At 40.1% G+C, this 16,392-nt stretch overlaps 1 protein-coding gene across 1 annotated transcript in view; it reads right to left on the bottom strand.

Annotated features, from left to right (window-relative positions):
- LOC118380707 (uncharacterized) overlaps positions 1-16,123 on the bottom strand; it is a 102,882-nt gene extending 86,759 nt beyond the window's left edge. Inside the window, 2 exon segments of the mRNA XM_052487746.1 lie at positions 6,479-8,445; positions 15,803-16,123. Of these exon segments, the coding sequence (XP_052343706.1) occupies positions 6,479-8,239 (1,761 nt within the window). The 5' untranslated portion in view covers positions 8,240-8,445; positions 15,803-16,123.
- Positions 16,124-16,392: the final 269 nt, after the last annotated feature.

Genomic DNA, 16,392 nt, shown 5'->3' with positions numbered 1-16,392 from the left:
GCCCCGGAGAGAGGTGCATCATGGGACCAGGCCTGCGTCTGTGCCGGCACAGAGAGCCCCCCTTGGCCTGCTGGATAACGGCAAACACACAGCCCTCTGGGAAGGGACTGCAGACTCGGAGGTCGACCAGGGCTGAGGAGGGACGGGGGCGAGGGTGGGGGGGCTTGGGAGGGTCAGGGGTCTTCACTGGACAAGAACAGGACTGGACTGACTTGGGTCTCTTCAAAACACTGCCTGATAGAGCTCCCTAGTCAATCAATTAATTAATCAATAAATCCATCAATTGAGCAATCAATCAATCCATCAATCTGGTTATATAAAACATTTCCATCTAACTCCATTCACAACCCTGATTTCCATAGTTAGTTTCCATTTTATTTTCCTTAGAGGAGAATCCACTGTTAGACAAAGCCCAGTATTACTCTACAGGAGAATCCACTGTTAGACCAAGCCCAGTATTACTCTACAGGAGAATCCACTGTTAGACCAAGCCCAGTATTACTCTACAGGAGAATCCACTGTTAGACCAAGCCCAGTATTACTCTACAGGAGAATCCACTGTTAGACCAAGCCCAGTATTACTCTACAGGAGAATCCACTGTTAGACCAAGCCCAGTATTACTCTACAGGAGAATCCACTGTTAGACCAAGCCCAGTATTACTCTACAGGAGAATCCACTGTTAGACCAAGCCCAGTATTACTCTACAGGAGAATCCACTGTTAGACCAAGCCCAGTATTACTCTACATGAGAATCCACTGTTAGACCAAGCCCAGTATTACTCTACAGGAGAATCCACTGTTAGACCAAGCCCAGTATTACTCTATAGGAGAATCCACTGTTAGACCAAGCACAGTATTACTCTACAGGAGAATCCACTGTTAGACCAAGCCCAGTATTACTCTACAGGAGAATCCACTGTTAGACCAAGCCCAGTATTACTCTACAGGAGAATCCACTGTTAGACCAAGCCCAGTATTACTCTACAGGAGAATCCACTGTTAGACCAAGCCCAGTATTACTCTACAGGAGAATCCACTGTTAGACCAAGCCCAGTATTACTCTACAGGAGAATCCACTGTTAGACCAAGCCCAGTGCAGTACAGGAGGGGCTGACATGTCCTGACTTGCTGTGAGAGAGAGACCAGAGGGGAGATCAGATGAGAAATCTGAACACGGTGTGGGGGGAGGGAGGTGTGTGTGTAGCTGCAGTTAGAGTGTGGGCAGTCTCACACACACACACACACACTGTTTTCCGTTGCACATATTTGCACTACAACTCCTGATTTTACTAACGGACGACTGGAAAATGAGTTGACCAGCTGAGCCAGGTGCTCTGGAGCTGGAATAGAATTACATATCTGGAATGTCTAAGGGAGCTGTGAGGAATGGGTTGAATAGAATATATATCTGGAATGTCTAAGGGAGCTGTGAGGAATGGGTTGAATAGAATATATATCTGGAATGTCTAAGGGAGCTGTGAGGAATGGGTTGAATAGAATATATATCTGGAATGTCTAAGGGAGCCGTGAGGAATGGACTTTCAGAACTAGATTCCTATGTTTTTTAGGACCAGATTTCCTGGTGTGTTTCTGTGTGGAGGAGACAGGAAGAGGCAGGAAAGACAGACTACTGTTGTCTAATGAACACTCTCCACACAGAAACATCTGACTCTACTTCCTCTTCTGGCCAACAGGTGGGGCAAAAGAATACCCACAATACACCCTCTGTAACAGACACACCCTCTACACCCTCTGTAACAGACACACCCTCTGTAACAGACCCACCCTCTGCCTCTGTAACAGACACACCCTCTGCCTCTGTAACAGACACACCCTCTGCCTCAGTAACAGACACACCCTCTGCCTCAGTAACAGACACCCTCTGTAACAGACACACCCTCTGCCTCTGTAACAGACACACCCTCTGCCTCAGTAACAGACACAACTTCTGCCTCAGTAACAGACACCCTCTGTAACAGACACACCCTCTGCCTCTGTAACAGACACACCCTCTGCCTCAGTAACAGACACACCCTCTGCCTCTGTAACAGACACACCCTCTGCCTCAGTAACAGACACACCCTCTGCCTCTGTAACAGACACACCCTCTGCCTCAGTAACAGACACACCCTCTGCCTCAGTAACAGACACACCCTCAGTAACAGACACACCCTCAGTAACAGACACACCCTCAGTAACAGACACACCCTCAGTAACAGACACACCCTCAATAACAGACATATAGTCTACTTATTCAACGTTGTACAGTTCAAGTAACTGTTGTGAGACTTACATGAAGTATTTAGATGATTGCTGTAGTTTTTCAAAAGCAAAAGAATGATGAAGGTTAAAAAGGTTAACAATGAGACAATGTTGTCATGTAATAGTTACATGATCACATGATTTGATAATGACGTAAAAGGAATTATTGATTTGATGGGACTGATTCAAATGAGGCGATGACTTACAATAACACATAATGTAATCATTACCAGGCACAGATTACAAGGAATTTACAACTATTTGAATTCCTTATCAGCTGAATGGATGTATTTGCAGTCCCTTATAAAAGTGTTTGTGGCAAATTAGCTGCAGACAAAATAGAGTGCCACAAAATGTTGCCAGAAGTTTGCAAATGTTTGCCACTTGTGATGAGCTTGCGGCAAACCTTTGGCAACAGTCATATGTATTGCCACTAGTGGTAAACAGTTCACTAGAGCTCCTTTCTGGCAGACAAGTCTCTCAAGATTCTATTTGAATCTGTGGCAAACTTGTGGCCAAAATATTTATTGCCAGTAGTGACAATCATGTTTAACGGAAGCCGTTTCGAGTGAACACATGAATTCCAAGACAAGTAACTGTTGATGAGCAATGAAGGTGATTATAAAATTTGTTGGAAAAATTCAAACCAAGCTAGCTACCTACAAAAGTTGTCCGGTGAGTATCTAACTTATTAATAAACTTCCTAATACATGTTAAAATGACATGAACTAATTTATGGCTAGTTAACAATGGAATGTATTATGGGATAGAATGATAAGAGTTATTTTATTTTGGAATTGAACAAGTCAGTAAAAACAAACGATGTTGTCCAGTCTGAGTTGCCCCCCTCCGGATTGTGCCGTGGCGGAGATCTTTGTGGGCTATACTCGGCCATGTATCAGGATGGTAAGTTGGTGGTTGAAGATATTCCTCTAGTGGTGTGGGGGCTGTGCTTTGGCAAAGTGGGTGGGGTTGTATCTTCCTGTTTGGCCCTGTCCGGGGGTATCATCGGATGGGGCCACAGTGTCTCCTGACCCCTCCTGTCTCAGTCTCCAGTATTTATGCGGGGTAGTTTATGTGTCGGGGGGCTAGGGTCAGTTTGTTATATCTGGAGTACTTCTCCTGTCTTATCTGGTATCCTGTGTGAATTTAAGTATGCTCTCTCTAATTCTCTCTTTCTCTCTTTCTTTCTCTCTCTCTGAGGACCTGAGCCCTAGGACCATGCCTCAGGACTACCTGACAACTCCTTGCTGTCCCCAGTCCACCTGTCCATGCTGCTGCTCCTGGGTTTGGGAGTGGTAGAGATACTCTGAAGGATCGGCTATGAAAAGCCAACTGACATTTACTCCTGAGGTGCTGACTTGCTGCACCCTCGACAACTGCTGTGATTATTATTATTTGACCATGCTGGTCATTTATGAATATTTGAACATCTTGGCCATGTTCTGTTATAATCCCCACCCGGCACAGCCAGAAGAGGACTGGCCACCTCTCATAGCCTGGTTCCTCTCTAGGTTTCTTCCTAGGTTTTGGCATTTCTAGGGAGTTTTTCCCAGCCACCGTGCTTCTACACCTGCATTGCTTGCTGTTTTGGGGTTTTAGGCTGGGTTTCTGTACAGCACTTTGAGATATCAGCTGATGTGCGAACGGCTATTTAAATTTTTTGTTGTGTTTGTTGACAAAAAGTGATTTGTTGATCCAGGGAACCCCCCCATTTGTACTTCTTGTTTACACATGGAGGGAGCTTACCAAACCAGTTATTAGACCTCTTTGCCTTAGCTGTTGATGTTTTTGTTTTTTGTTGTTAGCCCTGTTGTTTATTTTCCAATACCCAACATATTCAACATGCATCATGTAGTATTGGTTGTATAACAATTACACTTACTGTAATTGAAAAAAGCTTCTCACTTTTCAATAGTTTTTTTACTGGTTTCAGTTTTGGATTTCATCACTAGGTGGAGACATTGACCATAGTACCCCACACCCTGACCTCCATCCTGTACGATTACCACACACTCTCTCATTAGCACCACCAGCTGAAGAGAGCTTTGTCCCTAATTGTCTTCCCCATGCCCCATGTGAACTTTCCCATTTCCTAAGTGATTATGCTGAAGAAGGCCATTAAGGGCCAAAACGTCAATATTTTAAACTTAACTAATAAAACTAAGATTTGTTTATGGTGAGCGAGCTTTGCACCTTTTCCTGTCCGATGATGCTTACAGATTTTTAGGTTGCACCTCAACTCATGTTGGTTGAGCACCCTTCTTTCCAAATGGGAATAGAGTGAACACATTTTATTGATACCAGTTTCAATCTGTCTGTGCCATTGACTGGCTAACACTTGGCTAGCGCTTAGCTAGCTAGCTAACGTTAGCTATCATATTTTTGCACAATTAATGTGATAGCTAGCTAGCTAACTAAGGATTTACCTAAACACTTATACTGTATTTTCTGGTGAATACGTTGCTGTCTTTAATACCAATACGCATTTCAATATGCTAGTGTCACTGTTCAATAGTATTTTAGCAAGCACACCAGCTAAGGTAACAACAATATGAGGTATTATTCTCATAAATGTAGCCCATACAGTCATCCTTTGTAACAATTAGATATTTTGTTGTATTAAACTATTGGCTAGCGCATCTTGTTCATGTGTGTTTTTCCTTCTCTCTTTCTAGAAGTAATCAGTTACAGGGCAAAATGACAGATCGAGGCCTTCAGTCGAACTGAGGAAACATGTGCACCAGGTCAACAAGACTTCTTGCATGGATGGCTTTGAGATGTAAGTTAACAATAATTCATTTTTGAATTAGGCATAACTCAATTTTATGCTTTTCTTCCACCCAAGCCGTATATTCCCGATTCAGGAAGAAGAGACAACTAGTAGACAATGATGAAGTCCCCAGTCTGGATTGAATATCATAACTAGTTAGAGAAAAATCTTGTATACTGTGGCTCTCTAGGAACAGTTGGCCACACATTAAAACGTAGATTTAGTAGGCCTAACTCCCAGTTTATGCTAACTACATCGTTTGTTTATAAAGCATTTACACAAGGCAGAAACTTTGTTTCCCCGCTGAAAAATATATAGAAGGCCAGTTTCAGTGAGAAGCATCGCAACATGCATAGCAACACGCATAGCAACATGCATAGCAACACGCATAGCAACACGCATAGAAACACACATAGCAACATGCATAGAAACACGCATAGCAACATGCATAGCAACATGCATAGAAACATGCATAGCAACATGCATAGCAACACGCATAGAAACACGCATAGCAACACGCATAGCAACACGCGTAGAAACACACGTAGCAACACGCATAGCAACACACACAGCAACACGCATAGCAACACGCATAGCAACACGCACAGCAACACGCGTAGCAACACACATAGCAACACGCACAGCAACATGCACAGCAACATGCATAGCCACCAAGGCAACTTTGTAACAGCTGACCCAGTTTTTCCTAAGCCAAACCTGCTGGGTCCAGCCGCTGAATCTACCTTTTAAGATACTAAAATCTAAAATGTTTTCAGTATGCTAACGTTGATTTTGTTTTGTGTTTTCTGATTGTTTCAGTTCATGCATTCAACAAGCTTTGGACAAAGGACTTCCATAGACTGTCATCTCCAAAGTTCACTCAAAAAGGCAATAGTTGTGAACTGGGCGATTTAGTTGTTGTTGTCTTAATTATCTACATTTTGTTAATTATCTTTTAAACATCCATTGGTTGAAAGCTATTGCTGAATTATCACTTGGCTCATGTAAATTCTGTGTTGCCCCTTTAAACATCCTAACATCTCCATAGTGTTCACATTGTAGCGACATAAACATATTAAATAAACTCTTTATTTGGGAAAGATCCCGTCTTTGCTCGTTTCATCATTAGCATAATTTTATTTATTTTTTATCTTTTAAGATATTGAATGTTGTTTAGTATATTTAGCATGTTTAGTTCTCCCTGTGAGAAGAAAGTTAGTTTAAAGTTAATTTAAAGTTAGTTTAAAGTTATATGTGATTGGGTTTATGAAGATACAACATTTCAATGTTGTTAACACACAGTAACCAAAAACCGGATCTCATTTGCATATTCATGTTCGCCGCAAGTTTCCCAGAATTGTTTGCCAGAAGTTTACAAGTTTTTTTAGATAAGGGGTTTTGAACATACAACAGTTTTCATGTTTATCATCAACATACTCACCTTAAATACTTCTAGGTGGCAGTTTCCTGCTCGTTCCCTAGTGGCTACGATCTCTCCTTCCCGTAACTCTGATTGGCCGTTTGGAAGGTGTGTCTGCTCCGAGACAGTTAGAGCATCCTTGGAATCCAGGTAATTTCCTGAGTGTCCCTCTCCTCCCTCCCCTCCCTCGCTTTCTCTCTCTTCCACTGTAGACAGACATTCTAAGGGATCTCTGTCTACCTCTGTCTCTCTCTCTTTCTGAGTCTCTCTCTCCAGCCTTGAGTGTGGCTCGTGATTCTCTACTGTGGCTACAGACGTGTGCCGCGTCTGTCTCTCTGTCTGTCTGTCCATCTGTCTGTCCGTCTCCAATGAGCTCACACACACCAGGCCGTTAACGCTTGATGAGTCTGGACTCACCCTCCAGGCCTCCAGCATCACCTGAGGAGACCGTCTGCCTATTAGAGGAGGGGGTGAGGCAGGGTCACAGGCAGGGGAGCGAGGGGAGTGAGGGGTCAGGGGTGAGGCGGGTGTTGGGGGACACTCTGGGTAGTCTTCACTGCGGAGGGTCAGGGACACACTGTGGACGTAGTCCCCCAGATGCTGCCCTGCTCTGGGGGAGCCCAGCAGCGACCGCTCCCCTCCCTCCTCTGGAGGAGAGAAGGAGCGAGAAGACGTCCGCCATTTTCTAGCCGTCTCCGCAACGTTGCTGAAGAACTTAATCAGACCCCCAAAATGTCCGCCTTTGCTGTCAGAGTGCTTTGGAGCCGCTGGTTGAAAGTCCCTGACGCTCTCGAAGTCCACCGAGCCGTAGTCAGAGTCCATGGTCTTGTCCAGTGTGTGGAGCTCTGAGTCAAAACTCCTCTCTGAGTAGGCCGGGTTCCCCTTCCCCAGGACAGAGATCCTCCTCAGGTAACTCCACACGTCAGCTCTCTTAGATCTCCTCCCACCCAGCGGGACCTTGGGGCTGCCCCTCACACTCTGCTCCTCACACACTCCTGCTGAGGTACTGTTACAGTTAGAGGAGTGGTTGGCCTGCGCCTGTGCCTGGACCTGAGGTCTCTTGGAGCAGGAGATTCTCTCTGTGGGCTTAGAGCCGTTCTGGGTAAGAGGCTCCACTAGTGAGTGAAGATGGTGTCTGTCCAGGGTAGCTGTCAGATCCATGTCCTCAAATGAGCAGTCGAACTCGGCGGTGTGTCCGGCATATGAATGCCTCTTTGCACGGTGGCGGAGTGTGCTCCTACAGGGGTGCAGGCCGGGCGAGGGGAGGAAGTCCCGGCAGAACGAGTCGTCCTCCGTCTCTCCATCTCTGAACTTAGTGCTGGACCCAGACATCTTACCCACCCTCCCCTTGAAGACACCAGGGGAGCGGAGCTTCTTGATGGAGCGGACCTTGTCAGCAAAGGACAGTTTAGGGATGAAGGCCTCCTCTCCAGGGAGGATCATGGAGTGAGGTCTTCTGTTATCCAGCTCTGAGGCCACTCTACGCCGGGTCAAGATCTTCCAGATGCCCCCAGTCGCTCTTGTTCTACGGTTGACCTCCGGGCGCTCCTTTCCAGGTGTCTGAGGGGGTACCTGGGTGTCTGCCTGTCTATCCCCAGCCTCCTGCCACTCTCTCTGGGCTTGGCCTGGCCCCGGACCTTCTCCATGACCCTCTCCCTTCCCAGTCTCCTGGATAGATACGGTGCCAGTTTCATTCTGCACATCCAGAGACACGTTGAAGACTTTATTGACGAACACATTGGGGTCGTTGCTGTGGGAGGCGGGGCTGTCCATGTGTTCCATCCTCTCTCATCTCATCCTACTACAGCTCTGTCAGTTATCAGCTCCGTCAGCTATCAGCTCAGTCAGCTATCAGCTCAGTCAGCTATCAGCTCCGTCAGCTATCAGCTCAGTCAGCTATCAGCTCCGTCAGCTATCAGCTCTGTCAGCTATCGGCTCCGTCAGCTATCGGCTCCGAACCGCACCATCTCTTTCACTCCCACACACACCTGGAGAGACAAAACACACAACACAACAATTTGTGAACTCTCTTATACTCACACACACAATTCAATTCAAATCAATTAAAGAACCCTGTATTTATCTCTGAGGGGCAATAAGAACCCTGTATTTATATCTGAGGGGCAATAAGAAACCTGTATTTATATCTGAGGGGCAATAATAACCCTGTATTTATATCTGAGGTGCAATAAGAACCCTGTATTTATCTCTGAGGGGCAATAAGAACCCTGTTTTTATATCTGAGGTGCAATAAGAAAACCGGTGCTATTGTAAAAAGTTTGGAGACTTTGCATGAGTCTTTATTCATAATATGTCATACAGACCTGACCACACATCAGATACATCACATACAGACACAGATACAGATACATATACAGATACAGATACAGATACAGATACATATACAGATACAGATACAGATACAGATACAGATACAGATACAGATACAGATACAGATGCAATACAGATACAGATACAGATACAGATACAGATACAGATACATATACAGATACAGATACATATACAGATACAGATACATATACAGATACAGATACAGATACAGATACAGATACAGATACAGATACATATACAGATACAGATACATATACAGATGCGATACAGATACAGATACAGATACATATACAGATACAGATACATATACAGATACATGTACAGATACAGATACAGATACAGATACAGATACAGATACATATACAGATACAGATACATATAAAGATACAGATACAGATACAGATACATATACAGATACAGATACATATACAGATGCGATACAGATACAGATACATATACAGATACAGATACATATACAGATACAGATACATATACAGATGCGATACAGATACAGATACGATACGGATACAGTACAGATACAGATACAGATACAGATACCGTACAGATACAGATACAGATACAGATACATGTACAGATACAGATACATATACATGTACAGATACATGTACAGATACATATACATATACATATACAGATACAGATACAGATACAGATACAGATACAGTACAGATACATATACAGATACAGATACATATACATATACAGATACAGATACAGATACAGATACAGATACAGATACAGTACAGATACATATACAGATACAGATACATATACATATACAGATACAGTACAGATACATATACAGATACAGATACAGTACAGATACAGTACAGATACATATACAGATACAGATACAGATACATATACAGATACAGATACAGATACATATACATATACAGATACAGATACATATACATATACATATACATATACAGATACAGATACAGATACAGTACAGATACATATACAGATACAGATACATATACATATACAGATACAGATACAGATACAGATACAGTACAGATACAGATACAGATACAGATACAGTACAGATACAGTACAGATACAGATACGATACAGATACATATACAGGTACAGATACAGATACAGATACAGATACAGATACATATAGAGATACAGATACAGATACAGATACGATACAGAGATACAGATATAGTACATATACAATACAGATACAGATACAGATACAGATACAGATACAGATACATATACAGATACAGATACAGATACAGATACAGATACAGATACAGATACAGATACAGATACAAATACAGATACAGATACAGATACAGATACAGATACAGATACAGATACAGATACAGATACATATAATACAGATACAGATACAGATACAGATACAGATACAGATACAGTACATATAAAGTACAGATACAGATACAGATACAGATACAGATACATATACAGATACAGATACAGATACAGATACAGATACAGATACAGATACAGATACAGATACAGATACAGATACAGTATACAGATACAGATACAGATACATATACAGATACATATACAGATACAGATACAGATACAGTACAGATACAGTACAGATACAGATACATATACATATACAGATACAGATACAGATACAGATACAGTACAGATACATATACAGATACAGATACATATACAGGTACAGGTACAGATACAGATACAGATACATATACAGATACAGATACAGATACAGATACAGATACAGATACAGATACATATACAGATACAGATACAGATACATATACAGATACAGATACAGATACATATACAGATACAGATACAGATACAGATACAGATACATATACAGATACAGATACAGATACAGATACAGATACAGATACATATACAGATACAGATACATATACAGATACAGATACAGATACAGATACAGATACAGATACAGATACAGTACAGATACAGATACAGATACAGATACGATACAGATACAGATACAGATACAGATACAGATACAGATACATATACAGATACAGATACAGATACAGATACAGATACGATTCAGATACAGATACAGATACAGTACAGATACAGTACATATAAAGTACAGATACAGATACAGATACAGATACAGATACAGATACAGTACATATAAAGTACAGATACAGATACAGATACAGATACAGATACAGATACAGATACAGATACAGTACAGATACAGTACATATAAAGTACAGATACAGATACAGATACAGATACAGATACAGTACAGATACAGTACATATAAAGTACAGATACAGATACAGATACAGTACAGATACAGATACAGATACATATACAGATACAGTACAGATACAGATACAGATACAGATACAGATACAGATACAGTACAGATACAGATACAGATACAGATACAGATACAGATACAGTACAGATACAGTACAGATACAGATACAGATACAGATACAGATACAGATACAGTACAGATACAGTACAGATACAGATACAGATACAGTACAGATACAGTACAGATACAGATACAGATACAGATACAGTACAGATACAGATACAGTACAGATACAGATACAGATACAGATACAGATACAGATACAGTACAGATACAGATACAGTACAGATACAGTACAGATACAGATACAGTACAGATACAGATATAGATACAGTACAGATACAGTACAGATACAGATACAGATACAGTACAGATACAGTACAGATACAGATACAGATACAGATACAGTACAGATACAGATACAGTACAGATACAGATACGATACAGATACATATACAGGTACAGGTACAGATACAGATACAGATACATATAGAGATACAGATACAGATACAGATACGATACAGATACAGATACGATTCAGATACAGATACAGATACAGTACAGATACAGTACATATAAAGTACAGATACAGATACAGATACAGATACAGTACAGATACAGTACATATAAAGTACAGATACAGATACAGATACAGATACAGTACAGATACAGATACAGATACATATACAGTACATATACAGATACAGATAGAGATACAGATACAGATACAGATACGATACATATACAGATACAGATACAGATACAGATACAGATACAGTACAGATACAGTACATATACAGATACAGATACAGATACAGATACAGATACAGATACAGTACAGATACAGTACATATAAAGTACAGATACAGATACAGTACAGATACAGATACAGATACATATACAGATACAGTACAGATACAGATACAGATACAGTACAGATACAGTACAGATACAGTACAGATACAGATATAGATACAGTACAGATACAGTACAGATACAGATACAGATACAGATACAGATACAGATACAGATACAGATACAGATACAGATACAGATACAGATACAGACACAGTACAGATACAGTACAGATACAGATACAGATACAGATACAGTACAGATACAGATACAGATACAGTACAGATACAGATACAGTACAGATACAGATACAGATACAGTACAGATACAGTACAGATACAGATACAGATACAGATACAGATACAGTACAGATACAGATACAGATACAGATACAGATACAGTACAGATACAGATACAGATACAGATACAGATACAGTACAGATACAGATACAGATACAGATACAGTGGAAATACAGTACAGATACAGTGGAAATACAGTACAGATTGCTGATTGCTGTTTGTGTACAGATACAGAAAGATACAGTTCAGATAGCTAGGATGCATATCAAGGCAGCCTATTTCACCACTTGTACCAGGGCCCATACAGATACAGATACAATAGGGTGCCACAGATAAGACCCATCTCTCATATACAGTAACACATGAACTAACATAGTAGTACATGGTCTTATAACATATAACATAGTAGTACATGGTCTTATAACACATAACATAGTAAGTAGTACATGGTCTTATAACACATAACATAGTAGTAGTACATGGTCTTATAACAGATAAGATACATGGTCTTATAACACATAACATATACAGTACAGTACATGGTCTTATAACATATAACATAGTAGTACAGATAACAGATAACAGATACAGATACAGTCTTATAACAGATAACAGATAAGATACATGGTCTTATAACACATAACAGTAGATACAGATATAGTACATGGTCTTATAACACATAACATAGTAGTAGTACATGGTCTTATAACAGATAACATAGTACAGATTATAACACATAACATAGTAAATAGTACATGGTCTTATAACACATAACATAGTAGAGTACATGGTCTTATAACACATACAGATACATGGTACATACAGATAACATATACAGATACATGATACAGATACACATAGTAGTACATGGTCTTATAACAGATAACATGGAAATACATGGTCTTATAACATATAAATAGTAGTAGTAGATTGCTGATTGCTGTTTGTGTAAGACTGGTCTTATAAGATATAACATAGTAGTACATGGATAACATATAACAATGGCAGCCTATTTCAACATAGTAAGTGACATGGTCTTATAACACATACAGCAGTGGTCTTATAACACATAACATAGGGAGAAGACCCTGGTCTTATCATAACGTAGTAACATGGTCTTATAACACAAACATAGTAGTACATGGTCTTATAACATATAACATAGTAGTACATGGTCTTATAACACATAACATAGTAAGTAGTACATGGTCTTATAACACATAACATAGTAGTAGTACATGGTCTTATAACACATAAGTAGTACATGGTCTTATAACACATAACATAGTAAGTAGTACATGGTCGTATAACACATAACATAGTAAGTAGTACATGGTCTTACATGGAACATTCTATACATACATAACTAGCAAACAATGTTCAGTATTTGAGATGAGCAAATGTAGGTTGACTAGAAACAAGGGAGTCTTTGTGTGCATCTTGTGTGCTGTACAGTGGTCCCCTTAAAGTGAGTCAGCATTATTTAAACCCCCACCCCCATACCCCTCTATACCCCCTTGAGCCACATTAGCCCAAGTAATTATACAGAAGACAGCGGCACACGAACACACATACACCAGGATCCTGCATTGCCGTGGAAACCGAGCTCCACGGAGGTGGTGGTGATGTGTGTGTGCAGCAGCAACGTTTGTGTGTTTTTGCATGCGTTTGTGTGTGTGTGTGTGTGTGTGTGTGTGTGTGTGTGTGTGTGTGTGTGTGTGTGTGTGCGTGCGTGCGTGCGTGCGTGCGTGCGTGCGTGCGTGCGTGCGTGCGTGCGTGTGTGTGTGTGTGCGTGTGTGTTGATATCACATGACATATCCCCTTCATCTGAGGAGGATGACTGAGAGCCCAAACTCCATTCACTCTCTGTTCCACATATTAATGCACTATACTAGTCCACGTCATTTGAGACAGGACTATGCCCTATTAGCCTACGTTATGTGAACCTACAGAGTAGACAAACATGTAGTTAGATACAGTATTATAAACTAATCTAGGAGGAATGGTTACATGTAGTTAGATACAGTATTATAAACTAAGAGGTGTAGTTAGATACGGTATTATAAACTAATCTAGGAGGAATGGCTTCATGTAGTCAGATACAGTATTATAAACTAAGAGGTGTAGTTAGATACAGTATTATAAACTAATCTAGGAGGAATGGCTTCATGTAGTTAGATACAGTATTATAAACAAATCTAGGAGGAATGGCTTCATGTAGTTAGATACAGTAGTATAAACTAAGAGGTGTAGTTAGATACAGTATTATAAACTAAGAGGTGTAGTTAGATACGGTAGTATAAACTAAGAGGTGTAGTTAGATCCAGTATTATAAACTAAGAGGTGTAGTTAGATACGGTATTATAAACTAAGAGGTGTAGTTAGATACAGTATTATAAACTAAGAGGTGTAGTTAGATATGGTATTATAAACTAAGAGGTGTAGTTAGATACGGTATTATAAACTAAGAGGTGTAGTTAGATACGGTATTATAAACTAAGAGGTGTAGTTAGATACAGTATTATAAACTAAGAGGTGTAGTTAGATACGGTATTATAAACTAATAGGTGTAGTTAGATACGGTATTATAAACTAAGAGGTGTAGTTAGATACAGTATTATAAACTAAGAGGTGTAGTTAGATACGGTATTATAAACTAAGAGGTGTAGTTAGATACGGTATTATAAACTAAGAGGTGTAGTTAGATACGGTATTATAAACTAAGAGGTGTAGTTAGATACAGTATTATAAACTAAGAGGTGTAGTTAGATACGGTATTACAAACTAAGAGGTGTAGTTAGATACAGTATTATAAACTAAGAGGTGTAGTTAGATACGGTATTATAAACTAAGAGGTGTAGTTAGATACGGTATTATAAACTAAGAGGTGTAGTTAGATACGGTATTATAAACTAAGAGGTGTAGTTAGATTCAGTTTTATAAACTAATCTAAGACGTATCCTTCACTAGAAGTTGAACAATAGTCCAAGAATGTGTCAACTGTACTATATATATATATTTTTTTTTAAAAATAATAATATGATTTAAAATGATACTATTCTATATAAATGATACTATAATTACATATAGGCCTATATACTCTATAAACTAGAACAGGTGTAATTGATTCAATATTACTTGGATTAAAATAGGTTGTTATCAAATATTCATTAAATGGAGAAGAAAAAAATACATGCCAACAAGACATTCTAAATATGAGAAATCTGCCTCACGTTATGTTTATTTATTGTTTTAAATTGGCCTGCAGAAACGTCAAAGTAAACTGAAAAGTGCATAGTTGATGAATAAATTAGGATAGGCAGCGGTAAGAATCGGCTAGAACAGTTCGGAAAATTATTGTTTTCTCATCTAAGTAATTTAACCGATCTGTTTATAGCCTCTATCGCAATTTATTGACGATAACAGACGTAACAAGCAAGAAACGTTACGGAACATGCGTTTAGAAAATTGTTGTTACTTACCAATCGGCTTTCAAGAGCTGAAACTCCTCAATAATTCTGGACAAAACGTCATCTTTCAATTACAGTAAATCGGATGCAAAAACAGCGGTTGACTTCCCACCTGGTAAACTTTTTATATCCATGAGGAACGCTGAAATTATGCTGTGGCGAGTTTTCAGGCGAAGTCTTTTGACGTGGGCTAATCTCCTTGGGTTCTAGAAATCCTCCTCAAAACTCTGACATTTTCAAAGTTTTCTCTCTGAGCAGAGAGAATGATGAACACTCTTGCCCTTTAAACTCAAGCAGCAGACGCCGACAGTCAGATGATAAAACGCTCTTACGCAGACAGTGGATAGAGGAACCGGCAACATATGATCAGCAGCCAGAGCACTCACATGCAAAACACACACACACACACACACATGCTCACACACACACACACACACGCACTCACATGCTCACACACACACACACACACACACACACACACACACACACACACACACACACACACACACACACACACACACACACACACACACACACACACACACACACACACACACACACACACACACACACACACACACACACACACACACACACACACA

This window comes from Oncorhynchus keta, chromosome 30, assembly GCF_023373465.1.
Source record: "Oncorhynchus keta strain PuntledgeMale-10-30-2019 chromosome 30, Oket_V2, whole genome shotgun sequence".
NCBI lineage: Eukaryota > Metazoa > Chordata > Actinopteri > Salmoniformes > Salmonidae > Oncorhynchus > Oncorhynchus keta.
The sequence above is the reverse complement of the archived record's forward strand: the minus strand, read 5'-3'. Positions and strand labels throughout refer to the sequence as shown.